The sequence below is a fragment of the Taudactylus pleione genome, unplaced genomic scaffold (assembly GCF_031769625.1).
Source record: "Taudactylus pleione unplaced genomic scaffold, aTauple2 ptg000076l, whole genome shotgun sequence".
In the NCBI taxonomy this organism is placed as follows: Eukaryota; Metazoa; Chordata; class Amphibia; order Anura; family Myobatrachidae; genus Taudactylus; species Taudactylus pleione.
In genome coordinates this window covers 610,019-629,895 of record NW_028284478.1, presented here as the reverse complement: position 1 = coordinate 629,895, position 19,877 = coordinate 610,019, and the positions used below count along the sequence as shown (strand labels likewise).

At 45.3% G+C, this 19,877-nt stretch overlaps 2 protein-coding genes across 5 annotated transcripts in view; one reads left to right on the top strand and one right to left on the bottom strand.

The window, feature by feature from the left end:
- Nucleotides 1-19,877, bottom strand: part of LOC148532448 (uncharacterized) — a 163,235-nt gene that overhangs the window by 95,469 nt on the left and 47,889 nt on the right. The window lies entirely within an intron of this gene.
- Nucleotides 1-19,877, top strand: part of LOC148532449 (uncharacterized) — an 88,640-nt gene that overhangs the window by 66,880 nt on the left and 1,883 nt on the right. For 2 of the 3 annotated variants that reach the window (XM_088467816.1, XM_088467815.1), the window contains exons 1-6: nt 10,148-10,181; nt 14,159-14,309; nt 14,684-14,875; nt 15,250-15,328; nt 15,440-15,531; nt 15,667-16,243. The exons of the other annotated variant lie outside the window; for it this stretch is intronic. In XM_088467816.1, coding sequence (XP_088323942.1) covers nt 14,232-14,309; nt 14,684-14,875; nt 15,250-15,328; nt 15,440-15,531; nt 15,667-16,243 — 1,018 coding nt within the window. In that variant the 5' untranslated portion in view covers nt 10,148-10,181; nt 14,159-14,231. Of the gene's footprint in view, nt 1-10,147; nt 10,182-14,158; nt 14,310-14,683; nt 14,876-15,249; nt 15,329-15,439; nt 15,532-15,666; nt 16,244-19,877 lie in introns of those variants that run through there. 3 annotated transcript variants of the gene reach the window in all.

Here is a 19,877-nt window from a genome sequence, read left to right as displayed (position 1 = left end):
TTTAATGTTCTCCATGGTAGCTCTTACAGTGGGTTAAATTCCTTTTAACTTAGCGAGTTACAAGTTTATAAAAACACATCCAATAGGATGGTATATAATACGTCTCCTCCTCTTTCCAGCATTGCGGAAGTTCATCAGTGGATGTGCAAGATGTCTGAAAGACCTAGTGCCCTTGTATCCTCATCCTTTGACACTGTAAAGCTGGGGCAGACCTAGCAGTTGCAGCTAGGTGATTACTAGTGCTATCCAGACTATGTTTGCACACGATGCTAGGTGATACAGTATACTTGTGTGTGACTACCCTCTTCTGCTCTTCCTGCTGATACAGTGTACAGATTCCAGCTGGTGTGTAACTACCTGTAACTACCTTCTGCTGTTCCTGCTGATACAGGGCCTGGTTCAACTTGAATCGCAAAATTGCAAACGAATGCACCCGATCAATTGTGTTCTGCTCATGCATCGCAGTGCGCGTGCATGAACACTTCACTGCGATCGGGAAAGTGATCGCAGTGAGTGCGCAGACCCACCGCATAAGGATTGAAAGGAAGTGCCATTTGAAGGTGGTGATCGGCGAAACGCAGGCATGCCATTGCGTTAGAACGCCGCTGCAGGGGCATGCATAAATTAGCCAATGCGATGGCTTTGCGCAGCCTGAGCTTTAGATGCATGCAGGAAGTTAAGCAATTTCAGAGTAAGGTACAGTGTACAGATCCCAGCTGGTGTGCGACTACCCGCTTCTGCTCCTCCTGCTGATACAGTGTACAGATCCCAGCTGGTGTGCGACTACCCGCTTCTGCTCCTCCTGCTGATACAGCGTACAGATCCCAGCTGGTGTGTGACTACCCGCTTCTGCTCTTCCTGCTGATACAGTGTACAGATCCCAGCTGGTGTGCGACTACCCGCTTCAGCTCCTCCTGCTGATACAGTGTACAGATCCCAGCTGGTGTGTGACTACTCGCTTCTGCTCTTCCTGCTGATACATTGTACAGATCCCAGCTGGTGTGTGACTACCCGCTTCTGCTCTTCCTGCTGATACAGTGTACAGATCCCAGCTGGTGTGTGACTACCCGCTTCTGCTCTTCCTGCTGATACAGTGTACAGATCCCAGCTGGTGTGTGACTACCCGCTTCAGCTCCTCCTGCTGATACAGTGTACAGATCCCAGCTGGTGTGTGACTACCCGCTTCTGCTCTTCCTGCTGATACAGTGTACAGATCCCAGCTGGTGTGTGACTACCCGCTTCTGCTCTTCCTGCGGATAGTGTACAGATCCCAGCTGGTGTGTGACTACCCGCTTCTGCTCTTCCTGCGGATACAGTGCACAGATCCCAGCTGGTGTGTGACTACCCGCTTCTGCTCCTCCTGCTGATACAGTGTACAGATCCCAGCTGGTGTGTGACTACCCGCTTCTGCTCTTCCTGCTGATACAGTGTACAGATCCCAGCTGGTGTGTGACTACCCGCTTCTGCTCTTCCTATGGATACAGTGTACAGATCCCAGCTGGTGTGTGACTACCTGCTTGTGCTCTTCCGGCTGATACAGTGTACAGATCCCATCATCACGTCCTTGTATAGACCCCTGTGTTCCTCTTTATACTCCCCCTCCTGCATGGAGACATCCTGACACCTTATAGGAACTTGACACACACAATGATACAGTCATCACCCAGACACATCCCCTGGTGTTACTGTATAATGTCCCATTCCCAGCAGTCACCTCTCCGGTCATCACCCAGACACATCCCCTGGTGTTACTGTATAATGTCCCATTCCCATCAGTCACCTCTCCGGTCATCACCCAGACACATCCCCTGGTGTTACTGTATAATGTCCCATTCCCAGCAGTCACCTCTCCAGTCAGCAGCTGAATGATCTTGTTGGCGAGTTCCTGGATCTTCTGGTCATTGTCTCTCTCATGTATCAGTGAGCGAGGTGGAGGCACCATGATGGAGGCATAGCTGGGGGGTGTCTCACACTCACCAGATGTCTTATTGACCAATGTGTATTCCTGTGTTTTGAGGGAGACATCAATAGAAAGATACAGTCAGGTGCATAAATATTGGGACATTGACAGAATTTTCATATTTTGGCCTCTATTCACCACCACAATGGCTTTGAAATGAAACAAACAAGATGTGCTTTAACTGCAGACTTTCAGATTTAATTTCAGGGTAATTACATCCAAATCAGGTGAACGGTGTAGGAATTACAACGGTTTCTATATGTGCCTCACACTTTTTAAGGGGCCAAAAGTAATGGGACTATCAACTCAAAAGCTATTTCATGGACAGGTGTGGGCTATTCCCTCGTTATTTCATTATCAATTAAGCAGGTAAAAGGTCTGGAGTTGATTCTAGGTGTGACTGTATATTAAACTTATCATAGGTCCTTTAAGAACGGAGGGACTAATACTATTATTTGAAAGCATCTACATACTGCTTGGTTACAGCTGTGCTGACGAGAAGACTGAGGCACTGACACTATACCTGAGAAAGGCTATTGATATAAGTGATATCCCTGTGATACTCCCAGATCCACTCACCTCCCCAGTCATGTCCCTGTATTATTACTATAGATATAAGTGATGTCACTGTGACACTCCCAGATCCTCTCACCTCCCCAGTCATGTCCCTGTATTATTACTATAGATATAAGTGATGTCACTGTGACACTCCCAGATCCTCTCACCTCCCCAGTCATGTCCCTGTATTATTACTATAGATATAAGTGATGTCACTGACACTCCCAGACCCTCTCACCTCCCCAGTCATGTCCCTGTATTATTACTATAGATATAAGTGATGTCACTGTGACACTCCCAGATCCTCTCACCTCCCCAGTCATGTCCCTGTATTATTACTATAGATATAAGTGATGTCACTGTGACACTCCCAGATCCTCTCACCTCCCCAGTCATGTCCCTGTATTATTACTATAGATATAAGTGATGTCACTGTGACACTCCCAGATCCTCTCACCTCCCCAGTCATGTCCCTGTATTATTACTATAGATATAAGTGATGTCACTGACACTCCCAGACCCTCTCACCTCCCCAGTCATGTCCCTGTATTATTACTATAGATATAAGTGATGTCACTGTGACACTCCCAGATCCTCTCACCTCCCCAGTCATGTCCCTGTATTATTACTATAGATATAAGTGATGTCACTGTGACACTCCCAGATCCTCTCACCTCCCCAGTCATGTCCCTGTATTATTACTATAGATATAAGTGATGTCACTGTGACACTCCCAGATCCTCTCACCTCCCCAGTCATGTCCCTGTATTATTACTATAGATATAAGTGATGTCACTGACACTCCCAGACCCTCTCACCTCCCCAGTCATGTCCCTGTATTATTACTATAGATATAAGTGATGTCACTGTGACACTCCCAGATCCTCTCACCTCCCCAGTCATGTCCCTGTATTATTACTATAGATATAAGTGATGTCACTATGACACTCCCAGATCCTCTCACCTCCCCAGTCATATCCCTGTATTATTACTATAGATATAAGTGATGTCACTGTGACCCTCCCAGACCCTCTCACCTCCCCAGTCATGTCCCTGTATTATTACTATAGATATAAGTGATATCACTGTGATACTCCCAGACCCTCTCACCTCCCCAGTCATATCCCTGTATTATTACTATAGATATAAGTGATGTCACTGTGACACTCCCAGATCCTCTCACCTCCCCAGTCATATCCCTGTATTATTACTATAGATATAAGTGATGTCACTATGACACTCCCAGATCCTCTCACCTCCCCAGTCATATCCCTGTATTATTACTATAGATATAAGTGATGTCACTGTGACACTCCCAGATCCTCTCACCTCCCCAGTCATATCCCTGTATTATTACTATAGATATAAGTGATGTCACTGTGACCCTCCCAGACCCTCTCACCTCCCCAGTCATGTCCCTGTATTATTACTATAGATATAAGTGATGTCACTGTGACCCTCCCAGACCCTCTCACCTCCCCAGTCATGTCCCTGTATTATTACTATAGATATAAGTGATATCACTGTGATACTCCCAGACCCTCTCACCTCCCCAGTCAGCAGGTAGATGATATCCAGGGTGAGATTTAGTATCCTCTCAGTCATGTGACTCCTGTCCTTGTTCATCCTCCGTGATTTAAACAGGACACGTCTCACCCTCAAATGACTTCTAGTAAAGACTCTGATTCCTCACGTGTCTAAAAGTAAATATAATAATTATAATAAATATCAAAGTACATGTAACATATTCAAACATGACATACTGAGTAACTATTAAGCCCTAATCTTCCACGAATCCATATCACACACCTGTTACACAGTGATAACTATACACACAAGTCTCACACCTGATACACACTGATCACTATACACAGGTCACACACCTGATACACACTGATCACTATACACAGGTCACACACCTGATAACCAGTGATTACTACACACAGTATAAAATACACAAGTACACAACACCATATGACAAGATATTTCCCCAGGCCAGATCCCTCACAGCCCACCCACCTTTTCCTCCTCATTCCACCCTCAGGTCATTCTCCCCAGTAACCTGGGATAAAGTCTCTGCCCCCATCACCTTACCCTACTTCTCTGCTCCCCCTCCCCTAGTATATGCCCTCCGATAGTGCACCACATCTCCCAGTCCAGCCTCTCTCCCCCACTACTGCCCTATTCCTCTGTCTCCTAATATCTGGGCGACTTGGGTGTAATCACCCATCTTATTTTCTCTGCTCCCACATCTGCTATAATTACTGAGTGTCAGCAGTGTTGTACAGTCTGTGACTCCGCAGCTGTAGTGGGAGCATAAGTCCCAGCATGCCCTGTCATGCTGGAATCCACAGTTAGCCTACCACTGTAGAATGTACGTTAAATGTGTGACAATCCTGCCGGCCATGTTTGTGTAGCACAGGGGAGAGGCTGAAGCATGATAAAGCAGGATAATCACTTACACACTGAAGATCTAACAGTGTTTCCCATCTCTGATCCCTAATATAATAGAGTATTTTTTCCATATCTCCTTGCTAAATTACTGCCTGACACATTCTAAACGATCCACAGGTGGTGATAATCTCTCACTGGGGATTCTGCGAGGAAACCTGGAAAACATGCACGGTCATGGTTCCCTCAGGACTGATGCTGGAAAGTGCTGGGAGCAGTGGGAGCTCTAAACAGGTCGTGATAATTAGAGGAATGAAAAGAAAGCTAAGAAATCCTCAGACAGGTGAGGAGTCAGCAGGGCCTATTACAGAGGACGTCTGTGCATCATATACATCACCCGGTGTACACTATGGTGTCTCTCTGTGTATTCTGTCACTTCCACACTAATAACCACCTACTGAGGGTACTGACCACCAGCTACAGCTGCTACGTTCTGTATGGGGGTCTGAGTGCACCGGTCACCTCCCTATCTCTATAGTCTGTTACCCACCGAGCAGTGACTGCTCCAGCTGTATTATATGTAACACCAGGGTCTGCTGCACCTGTATTATATGTAACACCAAGGTCTGCTCTACCTGTATTATATGTAACACTAATAATCACCTACTAAGGGTACTGACCGCCACCTACAGCTGATACGTTCTGTATGGGGGTCTGAGTGCACCGGACACCTCTCTTTCTCTATAGTCTGTTACCCACCGAGCAGTGACTGCTCCAGCTGTATTATATGTAACACCAGGGTCTGCTCCACCTGTATTATATGTAACACTAATAACCACCTACTGAGGGTACTGACCGCCAGCTACAGCTGCTACGTTCTGCATGGGGGGGTCTGAGTGCACCGGACACCTCCCTTTCTCTATAGTCTGTTACCGACCGAGCAGTGACTGCTCCAGCTGTATTATATGTAACACCAGGGTCTGCTCCACCTGTATTATATGTAACACCAGGGCCTGCTCAACCTGTATTATATGTAACACTAATAACCACCTACTGAGGGTACTGACCGCCAGCTACAGCTGATACGTTCTGTATGGGGGTCTGAGTGCACCGGACACCTCTCTTTCTCTATAGTCTGTTACCCACCGAGCAGTGACTGCTCCAGCTGTATTATATGTAACACCAGGGTCTGCTCCACCTGTATTATATGTAACACTAATAACCACCTACTGAGGGTACTGACCGCCAGCTACAGCTGCTACGTTCTGCATGGGGGGGTCTGAGTGCACCGGACACCTCCCTTTCTCTATAGTCTGTTACCGACCGAGCAGTGACTGCTCCAGCTGTATTATATGTAACACCAGGGTCTGCTCCAGCTGTATTATATGTAACACCAGGGTCTGCTCCAGCTGTATTATATGTAACACCAGGGTCTACTCCAGCTGTACTATATGTAACACCAGGGTCTGCTCCACCTGTATTATATGTAACACTAATAACCACCTACTGAGGGTACTGACCGCCAGCTACAGCTGCTACGTTCTGCATGGGGGTCTGAGTGCATCGGACACCTCCCTATCTCTATAGTCTGTTACCGACCGAGCAGTGACTGCTCCAGCTGTATTATATGTAACACCAGGGTCTGCTCCAGCTGTATTATATGTAACACCAGGGTCTGCTCCAACTGTATTATATGTAACACCAGGGTCTGCTCCACCTGTATTATATGTAACACCAGGGTCTGCTCCACCTGTATTATATGTAACACTAATAACCACCTACTGAGGGTAATGACCGCCAGCTACAGCTGCTACGTTCTGTATGGGGGGGTCTGAGTGCACCGGACACCTCCCTTTCTCTATAGTCTGTTACCCACCGAGCAGTGACTGCTCCAGCTGTATTATATGTAACACCAGGGTCTGCTGCACCTGTATTATATGTAACACCAAGGTCTGCTCTACCTGTATTATATGTAACACTAATAATCACCTACTAAGGGTACTGACCGCCACCTACAGCTGATACGTTCTGTATGGGGGTCTGAGTGCACCGGACACCTCTCTTTCTCTATAGTCTGTTACCCACCGAGCAGTGACTGCTCCAGCTGTATTATATGTAACACCAGGGTCTGCTCCACCTGTATTATATGTAACACTAATAACCACCTACTGAGGGTACTGACCGCCAGCTACAGCTGCTACGTTCTGCATGGGGGGGTCTGAGTGCACCGGACACCTCCCTTTCTCTATAGTCTGTTACCGACCGAGCAGTGACTGCTCCAGCTGTATTATATGTAACACCAGGGTCTGCTCCACCTGTATTATATGTAACACCAGGGCCTGCTCAACCTGTATTATATGTAACACTAATAACCACCTACTGAGGGTACTGACCGCCAGCTACAGCTGATACGTTCTGTATGGGGGTCTGAGTGCACCGGACACCTCTCTTTCTCTATAGTCTGTTACCCACCGAGCAGTGACTGCTCCAGCTGTATTATATGTAACACCAGGGTCTGCTCCACCTGTATTATATGTAACACTAATAACCACCTACTGAGGGTACTGACCGCCAGCTACAGCTGCTACGTTCTGCATGGGGGGGTCTGAGTGCACCGGACACCTCCCTTTCTCTATAGTCTGTTACCGACCGAGCAGTGACTGCTCCAGCTGTATTATATGTAACACCAGGGTCTGCTCCAGCTGTATTATATGTAACACCAGGGTCTGCTCCAGCTGTATTATATGTAACACCAGGGTCTACTCCAGCTGTACTATATGTAACACCAGGGTCTGCTCCACCTGTATTATATGTAACACTAATAACCACCTACTGAGGGTACTGACCGCCAGCTACAGCTGCTACGTTCTGCATGGGGGTCTGAGTGCATCGGACACCTCCCTATCTCTATAGTCTGTTACCGACCGAGCAGTGACTGCTCCAGCTGTATTATATGTAACACCAGGGTCTGCTCCAGCTGTATTATATGTAACACCAGGGTCTGCTCCAACTGTATTATATGTAACACCAGGGTCTGCTCCACCTGTATTATATGTAACACCAGGGTCTGCTCCACCTGTATTATATGTAACACTAATAACCACCTACTGAGGGTAATGACCGCCAGCTACAGCTGCTACGTTCTGTATGGGGGGGTCTGAGTGCACCGGACACCTCCCTTTCTCTATAGTCTGTTACCGACCGAGCAGTGACTGCTCCAGCTGTATTATATGTAACACCAGGGTCTGCTGCACCTGTATTATATGTAACACCAAGGTCTGCTCTACCTGTATTATATGTAACACTAATAATCACCTACTAAGGGTACTGACCGCCACCTACAGCTGATACGTTCTGTATGGGGGTCTGAGTGCACCGGACACCTCTCTTTCTCTATAGTCTGTTACCCACCGAGCAGTGACTGCTCCAGCTGTATTATATGTAACACCAGGGTCTGCTCCACCTGTATTATATGTAACACTAATAACCACCTACTGAGGGTACTGACCGCCAGCTACAGCTGCTACGTTCTGCATGGGGGGGGTCTGAGTGCACCGGACACCTCCCTTTCTCTATAGTCTGTTACCGACCGAGCAGTGACTGCTCCAGCTGTATTATATGTAACACCAGGGTCTGCTCCACCTGTATTATATGTAACACCAGGGCCTGCTCAACCTGTATTATATGTAACACTAATAACCACCTACTGAGGGTACTGACCGCCAGCTACAGCTGATACGTTCTGTATGGGGGTCTGAGTGCACCGGACACCTCTCTTTCTCTATAGTCTGTTACCCACCGAGCAGTGACTGCTCCAGCTGTATTATATGTAACACCAGGGTCTGCTCCACCTGTATTATATGTAACACTAATAACCACCTACTGAGGGTACTGACCGCCAGCTACAGCTGCTACGTTCTGCATGGGGGGGGTCTGAGTGCACCGGACACCTCCCTTTCTCTATAGTCTGTTACCGACCGAGCAGTGACTGCTCCAGCTGTATTATATGTAACACCAGGGTCTGCTCCAGCTGTATTATATGTAACACCAGGGTCTGCTCCAGCTGTATTATATGTAACACCAGGGTCTACTCCAGCTGTACTATATGTAACACCAGGGTCTGCTCCACCTGTATTATATGTAACACTAATAACCACCTACTGAGGGTACTGACCACCAGCTACAGCTGCTACGTTCTGTATGGGGGGTCTAAGTGCACCGGACACCTCCCTTTCTCTATAGTCTGTTACCCACCGAGCAGTGACTGCTCCACCTGTATTATATGTAACACCAGCGTCTGCTCCACCTGTATTTGATAAGTAATAAAATGGTCTGCTCCACCTGTAGTATATGAAACACTGGAAGCTGATCCACCTGTATGATGGTAATGCAGCACATAGGTCTGCTCCAGTTGTACCTACAGTCCAAGATGACCCCTTCCATCCGGTACAAAATGCTCTGCTCCTGGTCGTCCTTCTTAACTGATGATTGCAGACACCTGTGTTGAACTATTTAATAGATGAGACGGGTGTTTCACCACAGGTGTCTGCAATCATCAATTAAGAAGGACGTCCAGGAGCAGAGCATTTGGTACCGGATGGAAGAAGTCATGTTGGAAGGTCTGTTTGTATTATATGTAGCACTGGAGTCTGCTCCACCTGTAATATATGTTACACTGAAATCTAACCTACCTGTATAATGTTAATGCAGCGCCAAAGCTGTATTATAATAACAACAGTCTGCAGTGCAGCACCTGTCATATATAACATTGGAGTCTGCTCCCCCTATATAACACAAATAAACACCATTACCTGCTGCCAGACACAACAATGGCCGCTCTCTGCCTCCTCCTCCTACTGACACTGTATCCAGTAACGTAAGATGCCGTTCTAGAAGAAACGCCCCTCTAGATAGCCACGCCCCTCTCATCTCCGTGTAGCTATGGCTCCTCTCTACTCCGCCCCTCTTATCATAGCTACCGTCCTCCACTCCGCTCCACTCCTTCCCCTCAGTGCTGTGATTGGCAGCAGCGAGTAGCCAATCACACGGCACAAGGTAGGAAGGACGTCCTGTAACTAAGCAGCCACCTCCACCTGCCGCTCTCAGCTTCATCACTAGAGTAACAGATGTATAGTATAATGGTGTCCTCACGTAAGGTGACCGGCGGCCATATTCTTATAGTCTCCCAGTCACAGAGCAGAGGGGGCGGGGCCACAGGGGCTTTAGCTGCCATTTTGTCATAGACATTCCTGACATAGACATTCCATTCCAGGTAACGTGTCCTGTATATATTATATTATTATTATATAGGGGGGAGAGGACCGTCAAGTGATATATGAGGGGGAATAACACAGCTCCCAGCACACACTGATATGTGGTATTATTATTATATAGGGGGGAGGGGACTGTACAGTGATATATGAAGGGGAATAACACAGCTCCCAGCACACACTGATATGTGGTATTATTATTATTATATAGGGGAGAGAGGGGACCGTACAGTGATATATGAGGGGGAATAACACAGCTTCCAGCGCACACTGATATGTGTATTATTATTATATAGGGGAGAGGGGACTGTACAGTGATATATGAGGGGGAATAACACAGCTCCCAGCACACACTGATATGTGGTATTATTATTATATAGGGGGGAGGGGACCGTACAGTGATATATGAGGGGGAATAACACAGCTCCCAGCACACACTGATATGTGGTATTATTATTATATAGGGGAGAGGGGTCTGTACAGTGATATATGAGGGGGCATAACACAGCTCCCAGCACACACTGATATGTGGTACTATTATTATATAGGGGAGAGGAGACTGTACAGTGAGGGGGGAATAGTGAGGGGGAATAATACAGCTCCCAAATCACACTATGTGGTATTATTATTATATAGGGGGGAGGGGACTGTACAGTGATATATGAGGCGGAATAACACAGCTCCTTGCACACACTATGTGGTATTATTATTATATAGGGGAGAGGGGTCTGTACAGTGATGTATGAGGTGGAATAACACAGCTCCCAGCACACACTATGTGTATTATTATTATTATATAGGGGAGAGGGGACTGTACAGTGATATATGAGGGGGAATAACACAGCTCCCAGCACACACTGATATGTTGTATTATTATTATATAGGGGAGAGGAGACCGTAGTGATGTATGAAGGGGAATAACACAGCTCCCAACACACACTATGTGGTATTATTATATAGGGGGGAGGGGACTGTACAGTGATATATGAGGGGGAATAACAGCTCACAGCACACACTGATATGTGGTATTATTATTATATAGGGGAGAGGTGACTGTACAGTGATATATGAGGGGGAATAACACAGCTCCCAGCACGCACTGATATGTGGTATTATTATAAAGGGGAGAGGGGTCTGTACAGTGATTTTTGAGGAGGAATATCACAGTTCCCAGCACACACTTATATGTGGTATTATTATTATATAGGGGAGGGGACTGTACAGTGATATATGAGGGGGAATAACACAGCTCCCAGCACACACTGATATGTGGTATTATTATTATATAGGGGAGGGGACTGTACAGTGATATATGAGGGGGAATAGCACAGCTTCCAGCACACACTGATATGTGGTATTATTATTATATAGGGGGAGAGGGGACTGTACAGTGATATATGAGGGGGAATGACACAGCTCCCAGCATATACTGATATGTGGTATTATTATTATATAGGGGGGAGTGGACTGTACAGTGATATATGAGGGGGAATGACACAGCTCCCAGCACACACTGATATGTGGTATTATTATATAGGGTTGTTTAGGACAGAACAAGAAAGGAATCAGTATGACATACCGACACTTGGGTCCCAGGCAGTCAGAATCCCGGCGCCTGGGTCCCGAAAGGGTTAACATACCGTACCCTATACCTAACTCTCCCCCTAGTGCCTAACCCCTAAACCTAATCATGCCCCCCCCCATATTTATTGGGGACAAATTTCATATCAGCGGTACTGGATGGTAATTATATGTGCAATAGGACACCAGTGACATATATCAGTCTGAACTTGTTGCTCTTATTTTCATTAGCACATTGGATACACCTGACGGAACTTGAATAGTTGTTATTGATACAGGATACGTATTTAGCTACACTATATTCATTGTTGCAGAATCCTGATAATACAGTGTCCTAGCTGATAGATTTTTTTCTTGCACATTTTTCACAAGGATCTAAATCCATATCGCTATCCATTTACTTGAGATTGTTGCGGCTATATGTGCAATGTGTGATATGTTTATTAGGTCGTAGGTCTATTGACCAGTTTAAGTCATTTATGACATTGTTCTTATGTATTGTTGGATAAAACCTTCAAACAGATTTTTATTTATTATTTTTATTGCCGTTCTAAATGTGTATATTTTTTATGTGTATACAATAAACCTATATTGGGTAAATTAAACAAGCCTCCTCGTCTATAATACAGAGCACAACCTTTCACCATATGTATTTTTGTACCAGCGCAATCATTTTTGTTTCTCTATAATTCTTTTTGAGATCAATGATCTTTGGGTTTACTAGACCCTAATATTAACTGCAGCAGGTACAGATTTCAAAAGTAAGTTTGTATCTCACAACAGCGCCAGATTTTAGTAGCTTACTACTTATATTGAGTATAGATTAGTGCTACTGTGAAACTCACGTGGTGTCTAGTAGTGGAGGAAACGTTTCATTGAAATCTATGGGATTCAGGGCCTGATCCAGCACAGATCCCTGATGCTATCACGCACGCATCCGCTCACACAGTTCAGCTGCAAAAACATCGGTAACATTGAGAAACATCGGAGCCTCATGCAGCATTACGGCAGGTCAGACCTTACTCACACATTGCTAATCTTCCGGCACGCTATGAGACCTCAGACTGCGTATGCTGTTGCAATAGTTAATTTATGCACGCCCCTGCAATGACATTCAAACGCACTGGCACGCCTGCATTTGGCGGACCCCCACCATTACCACCCACAAACGATACTTCCTATCAATCACCGAGCCATGGGTCTGCATGGACACTGTGATCGCTTTCCCGATTGCAGTGACCAGTTTGCACGCTGCATGCGCAGAGCTCAAACATCGTGTGACTGCGTGCAAATTTGCTTCTGCGTTCCTTGCTGAATCAGGCCCTCAGTGCAATATTTATATGATCAATCCAGTGAAATCTTCACATTGTATTTGTGATTATATGCAATGCTGGTTCCGGCTGTGGAATTACAATCCAGGGAAAACAATCAATGACCAGCAGGGGGCGTGGTGAGAGACAGGAATAAATAGTCTGTGAGGCTGGTGCAGGTGGTTAAACAGGGGAGTGATATTAACTCCTGCATGTGAGGAGACAATGTCAGAATACACCAGCAGCACCTCTGGTGGCACAGAGGTACTGCAGGCCAGATACAAAATAAAGGACAGAGGGCCTGATTCAGAGCCGGACGCTCTGACCAGAGCGCTCGCTCTGAGTCAGGGCCCTCCTACCTAAAATTGGAGCAGCCTCCTGGCCGCTCGCATAGCTGTGGGTAACCACCCACAGCATATGCGAGCGGCCAAAAAGATGGTCGCCATGGTCAAGACCATGGCGACCATCGGGCTTGCGACAAGACCCTGCGGTAGGGTCTCGCTGCTGCAAGCCCAGGAGTGCTTTTGGCTCTATCAGAGCCAAAAGCACTCCCACTGACATCACTAGTGATGTCAGTGGGGCCAGACCCAGACGGTAGGCGTTCCCATGGGAACGCCTCCGTCTGGGCAACTCACTCACCATCGACAGCATGACCCCTTTGGTGCGAGACCCATAACGACGGCTTGGCCGTCGCTATGCGGGTCCCGCGCATGCGCACGACGGAGCTTCCTCCGTCGTGCGCACTAGGGCACCATCGACCCGCTTGCGAGCGCTCGCGAGCGGGTCTAAATCAGGCCCAGTTTCCTAACACCGATGTAACTTATTTCTAGTGGTACAAAGAGCATTTGATATATGTCTTGGAAGAATAAAACCCCCAGCCAGGACCATTGGTGTAATCTTATGCAGTACAGCGTTGTGCGACAGCCCCTGAGTCTTATAGAGCTGGGTCACAGAAACCTCTCCCAGACACTGACCATGGCTCTATGGCTGGGGGGAAAGGGGAAACTTACTGGTCACTCAGTATTACATGTCTGACTGTTACATGTGTTCTCTGTGTTGTGTATTATATTTATTCTATTTATTTCTAGACAGTACTGCTGTGAGGAACCAGAGTCTTTATTACACATCACACAATTCTGTATTTTCTCTGATTCACTGAGGATGGACAAGGACAGTAGTAACAGGACTGAGAGGATCTTACATCTCACCCTGGAGATCATCTACGTGCTGACTGGGGAGGTGAGAGGGTCTGGGAGTGTGACATCACTTATATCTATAGTAATAATACAGGGACATGACTGGGGAGGTGAGGGGATCTGGGAGTGTGACATCACTTATATCTATAGTAATAATACAGGGACATGACTGGGAAAGTGAGAGGATCTGGGAGTGTCACAGTGACATCACATATCTATAGTAATAATACATGGACATGACTGGGAAAGTGAGAGGATCTGGGAGTGTCACAGTGACATCACTATAGTAATAATACAGGGACATGACTGGGTAGGTGAGGGGATCTGGGACTGTAATGCAAAGTTACCACCTGAATAAACACCTACATTTAGGTGGAGTTTAATTGACATTTTCATTGATGTCTCCTCATTACACAGGATTACACAGTAGTGAAGAAGACATCCGGTGACTGTGAGACACCCAGGAGCCATCCCCCTGTGTCAGGAGGACTAAGCAGGACCCAGAGCCCCATCTCAGTGCCTCCACCTCACTCACTGATACAAGGGAGACAGAATGACCAGAAGATCCTGGAACTTAGCAACAAGATAATTCAGCCGCTGACTGGAGAGGTGACTGTTGGGAATGGGACATTATACAGTAACACCAGGGGATGTGTCAGGGTGATGACTGCTGGGAATGGGACATTATACAGTAACACCAGGGGATGTGTCTGGGTGATGACTGGAGAGGTAACTGCTGGGAATGGGACATTATACAGTAACACCAGGGGATGTGTCTGGGTGATGACTGGGGAGGTGACTGCTGGAATGGGACATAATACAGTAACACCAGGGGATGTGTCTGGGTGATGACTGGAGAGGTGACTGCTGGGAATGGGATATTATACAGTAACACCAGGGATGTGCCTGGGTGATGACTGTATCATTGTGTGTGTCAGATTCCTATAAGGTGTCAGGATGTCACTGTCTATGTCTCCATGCAGGAGGAGGAATATATAGAGGAAAACAATGGTCTGTACAAGGACGTGATGATGGAGAAGAACCAGCCCCTCACATCACTGGGTAAGAGGAGAATGTCATTTATTTTACAGGGGAGAGCAGGTATGGGGACCATACACATCATCTGATAATCACATATATACAATGTACTCAGTCATTGCGTGTCTCCTACAGATGGACCCAGAAATACCCCAGAGAGATGTCCCTGTCCTCTTTATTTCCAGTATTATACAGAGAAGAATCACAGGAGTCCACAGGAGCATCAGGTAGCTGAGATTTAGTGTCTCACCAATATACTGTCACTAGAGCAGCTGTGTGTGTTTTATACACTCACATTATACTGTATAATCTCAAATAATGATATCAGACTTTATGCATTTTTTTTTCTCTGATTTAATTAGGGTGAAGATCTGATTAATATTAAGATAAATTATATAAAAGGAGAAGAAGAGACATTTGTGACTGATAAGGCAAAAGCTATAGAGGGAGAAGCAGAGACTTATGTGACTGATATGAAGGTAGAATATATAGAGGGAGAAGAAGAGAGGTATGTGACTGATATTAAGGCAGATGATACAGAGGGAGAAGAAGAGACGCATGTGACTGATATAAACGGAGAAGATATAGAGGAAGAAGAGACATATGTGATTGATATGAAGGCAGAAGATACAGAGGGAGAAGAAGAGACGCATGTGACTGATATAAACGGAGAAGATATAGAGGAAGAAGAAGAGACATATGTGACTGATATAAACGGAGAAGATATAGAGGAAGAAGAAGAGACATATGTGATTGATATAAACGGAGAAGATATAGAGGAAGAAGAAGAGACATATGTGACTGATACGAAGGAGGGAGAAAAAGAGATGTATGTGACTGATATGAAGGAAGAAGACAAAGGGGGGGAAGAAGAGACGTATATGATGGGTGATCAGCAGTTTACGGAGGAGGAAATACCTCCTCCGTATGTCAGCACAAGTGAGTAATGAACACTTATTACCTAAAATAGTCACATACTGTATTGTCCTTGCTCAGTCACTGCTACATTCTTTTTGGTCAGTACAAACTAATGAGTGAAATGTATCTGCCCAGTGTGGAGTTAGGAGCCATCAGTTCCTATTATACTTTTACTCTCCCCCCTCATTTCATGTCACTGTGTGTTACCAGCCCAGAGATCTGACCAGTCTCCTCCCCACAGTCTCTGGTGTGTCTCATACATCAGAAGCCATCAGCCCGTATTTTACTCCTGCTCTCCCCTCACATCATGTCACTGTGTGGTACTAGCCCAGAGATCTGACCAGTCTCCTCCCCACACTCTCTGGTGTATCTCATACATCAGGAAACATCAGCCAATATTATACTCCTGCTCTCCCCCTCACATCATGTCACTGTGTGTTACCAGCCCAGAGATCTGACCAGTCTCCTCCCCACACTGTCTGGTGTATCTCATACATCAGGAGCCATCAGCTATTAGACTCCTGCTCTCCCTCTCATATCATGTCACTGTGTGTCACCAGCCTAAACATGCTGTATAGTGCACATCACAACACACGTCACATGAACTCCACCTTCTCACACCCACACAGAGCTAATGACACCTGTCATTGCACAATGGCTCCCTCCAGACTCCGTGCTTGGATGAACTGTTGTGCTTTATCTGCTGACTTGTCTCTGTATCCTGCTCTGCCTTCTGCTTTCTTCCTGTTTGTTGTTGCCTGTCTGTGCCCTGCACCATTCCCCTACCCTGTCCTGCTGCCTCCCCTGCTCTGTGCCATCATTCTGTGTTGCTCTGTCCTATCGCTCTCCTTCCCTCTCAGCGGTTATATACAGTGACTCATTGCCCTAATATAGTAACATGGCTCTGGTGGGAATACTCTCCCTGAGGATGACCAGAGGACCATATAGAGGCTGCTTTTGCTACATATATATCCACCTGGGGAACTTTGTGTAGTGTGGACGCAGTTGTTGGCAATTACCCCTCAAGTTTCCCATGTGTATGTGTGAGGGAGGTCTGGATGGGTATTGTGGTTCACCAACGTCACTGGCTAATGAGGCTTCCTGCTCTGTGATGATGGCTAGGGAACGTTACCCGGCAAAGTCTGCAGTTGGGGGGAGATATACATTGGTGATGTGCCATCTGCCTGTCCCTGGGGCTGGGTCTATGACATTAATTTATCTGTTCATTTGTAGTCTTATTTGTAGATTGTACATTTGTAAATGTAATAATGTGGTCATAGTTTGTACCCGCAAATTAAACAATGAAACAACTTCATTCATAATAGTTACACGGTGGTGTAGTGTTTAGCATTGCTGTCTTTTCACACTAAAGTCATGAGTTCAATTCAAAGCTATGGTGCTCTGTGTAGTTTGCATGTGTTTCCTCCAACCCTCCAAAAATCATACTAGTATGTTGATTGGCTTCTAATACAAGTTAACCCTTGTGTGTTTATTTATGTGTCCCTGTGGTAGGGAATATAGATTGTAAGCTCCACTGGGGCATGGAGTGATGTGAATGACTAAATATTGTTTGTAAAGCTCTTCTCAGAATGTCTGTGCTATATAAAGTGCGTCTCAGTATGTCTGTGCTATATAAAGAGCCTCTCAGTATGTCTGTGCTACATAAAGTGCGTCTCAGTATGTCTGTGCTGTATAACGTGCTTCTCAGTGTGTCTGTGCTATATAAAGAGCCTCTCAGTATGTCTGTGCTATATAAAGTGCGTCTCAGTATGTCTGTGCTATATAAAGAGCTTCTCAGTATGTCCATGCTATATAAAGTGCTTCTCAGTATGTCCGTGCTATAAAAAGTGCTTCTCAGTGTGTCTGTGCTATATAAAGTGCTTCTCATTATGTCTGTGCTATATAAAGTGTGTCTCAGTATGTCTGTGCTATATAAAGTGCTTCTCATTATGTCTGTGCTATATAAAGTGCTTCTCAGTATGTCTGTGCTATATAAAGTGCTTCTCAGTATATCCGTGCTATATAAAGTGCTTCTCAGTATGTCCGTGCTATATAAAGTGCTTCTCAGTATGTCCGTGCTATATAAAGTGCTTCTCAGTATGTCTGTGCTGTATAAAGTGCTTCTCAGTATGTCTGTGCTATATAAAGAGCTTCTCAGTATGTCTGTGCTATATAAAGAGCTTCTCAGTATGTCTGTGCTATATAAAGTGCTTCTCAGTAGGTATGTGCTATATAAAGTGCTTCTCAGTATGTCTGTGCTATATAAAGTGCTTCTCAGTGTGTCTGTGCTATATAAAGTGCTTCTCAGTGTGTCTGTGCTATATAAAGTGCTTCTCAGTGTGTCAGTGCTATATAAAATGCTTCTCAGTATGTCTGTGCTATATAAAGTGCTTCTCAGTGTGTCTGTGCTATATAAAGTGCTTCTCAGTATGTCTGTGCTATATAACGTGCTTCTCAGTATGTCTGTGCTATATAACGTGCTTCTCAGTATGTCTGTGCTATATAAAGTTCTTCTCAGTATGTCTGTGCTATATAAAGTTCTTCTCAGTATGTCTGTGCTATATAAAGAGCTTCTCAGTATGTCTGTGCTGTATAACGTGCTTCTCAGTGTGTCTGTGCTATATAAAGAGCCTCTCAGTATGTCTGTGCTATATAAAGAGCCTCTCAGTATGTCTGTGCTATATAAAGTGCGTCTCAGTATGTCTGTGCTATATAAAGTGTGTCTCAGTATGTCCGTGCTATATAAAGTGCTTCTCATTATGTCCGTGCTATATAAAGTGCTTCTCATTATGTCCGTGCTATATAAAGTTCTTCTCAGTATGTCCGTGCTATATAAAGAGCTTCTCAGTATGTCCGTGCTATATAAAGTGCTTCTCAGTATGTCCGTGCTATAAAAAGTGCTTCTCAGTATGTCCGTGCTATAAAAAGTGCTTCTCAGTATGTCTGTGCTGTATAAAGTGCTTCTCAGTATGTCTGTGCTGTATAAAGTGCTTCTCAGTATGTCTTTGCTATATAAAGTGCTTCTCAGAGTGTCTGTGCTATATAATGTGCTTCTCAGTGTGTCTGTGCTATATAATGTGCTTCTCAGTATGTCTGTGCTATATAAAGTGCTTCTCAGTATGTCTGTGCTATATAAAGTGCTTCTCAGAGTGTCTGTGCTATATAATCTGCTTCTCAGTGTGTCTGTGCTATATAAAGTGCTTCTCATTATGTCTGTGCTATATAAAGTGCTTCTCAGTGTGTCTGTGCTATATAAAGAGCTTCTCAGTATGTCTGTGCTATATAAAGTGCTTCTCAGTATGTCTGTGCTGTATAAAGTGCTTCTCAGTATGTCTGTGCTGTATAAAGTGCTTCTCAGTATGTCTGTGCTATATAAAGTGCTTCTCAGTGTGTCTGTGCTATATAAAGTGCTTCTCAGAGTGTCTGTGCTATATAATCTGCTTCTCAGTGTGTCTGTGCTATATAAAGTGCTTCTCATTATGTCTGTGCTATATAAAGTGCTTCTCAGTATGTCTGTGCTATATAACATGCTTCTCAGTATGTCTGTGCTATATAAAGTTCTTCTCAGTATGTCTGTGCTATATAAAGTGCTTCTCAGTGTGTCTGTGCTATATAAAGTGCTTCTCAGTATGTCTGTGCTATATAAAGTGCTTCT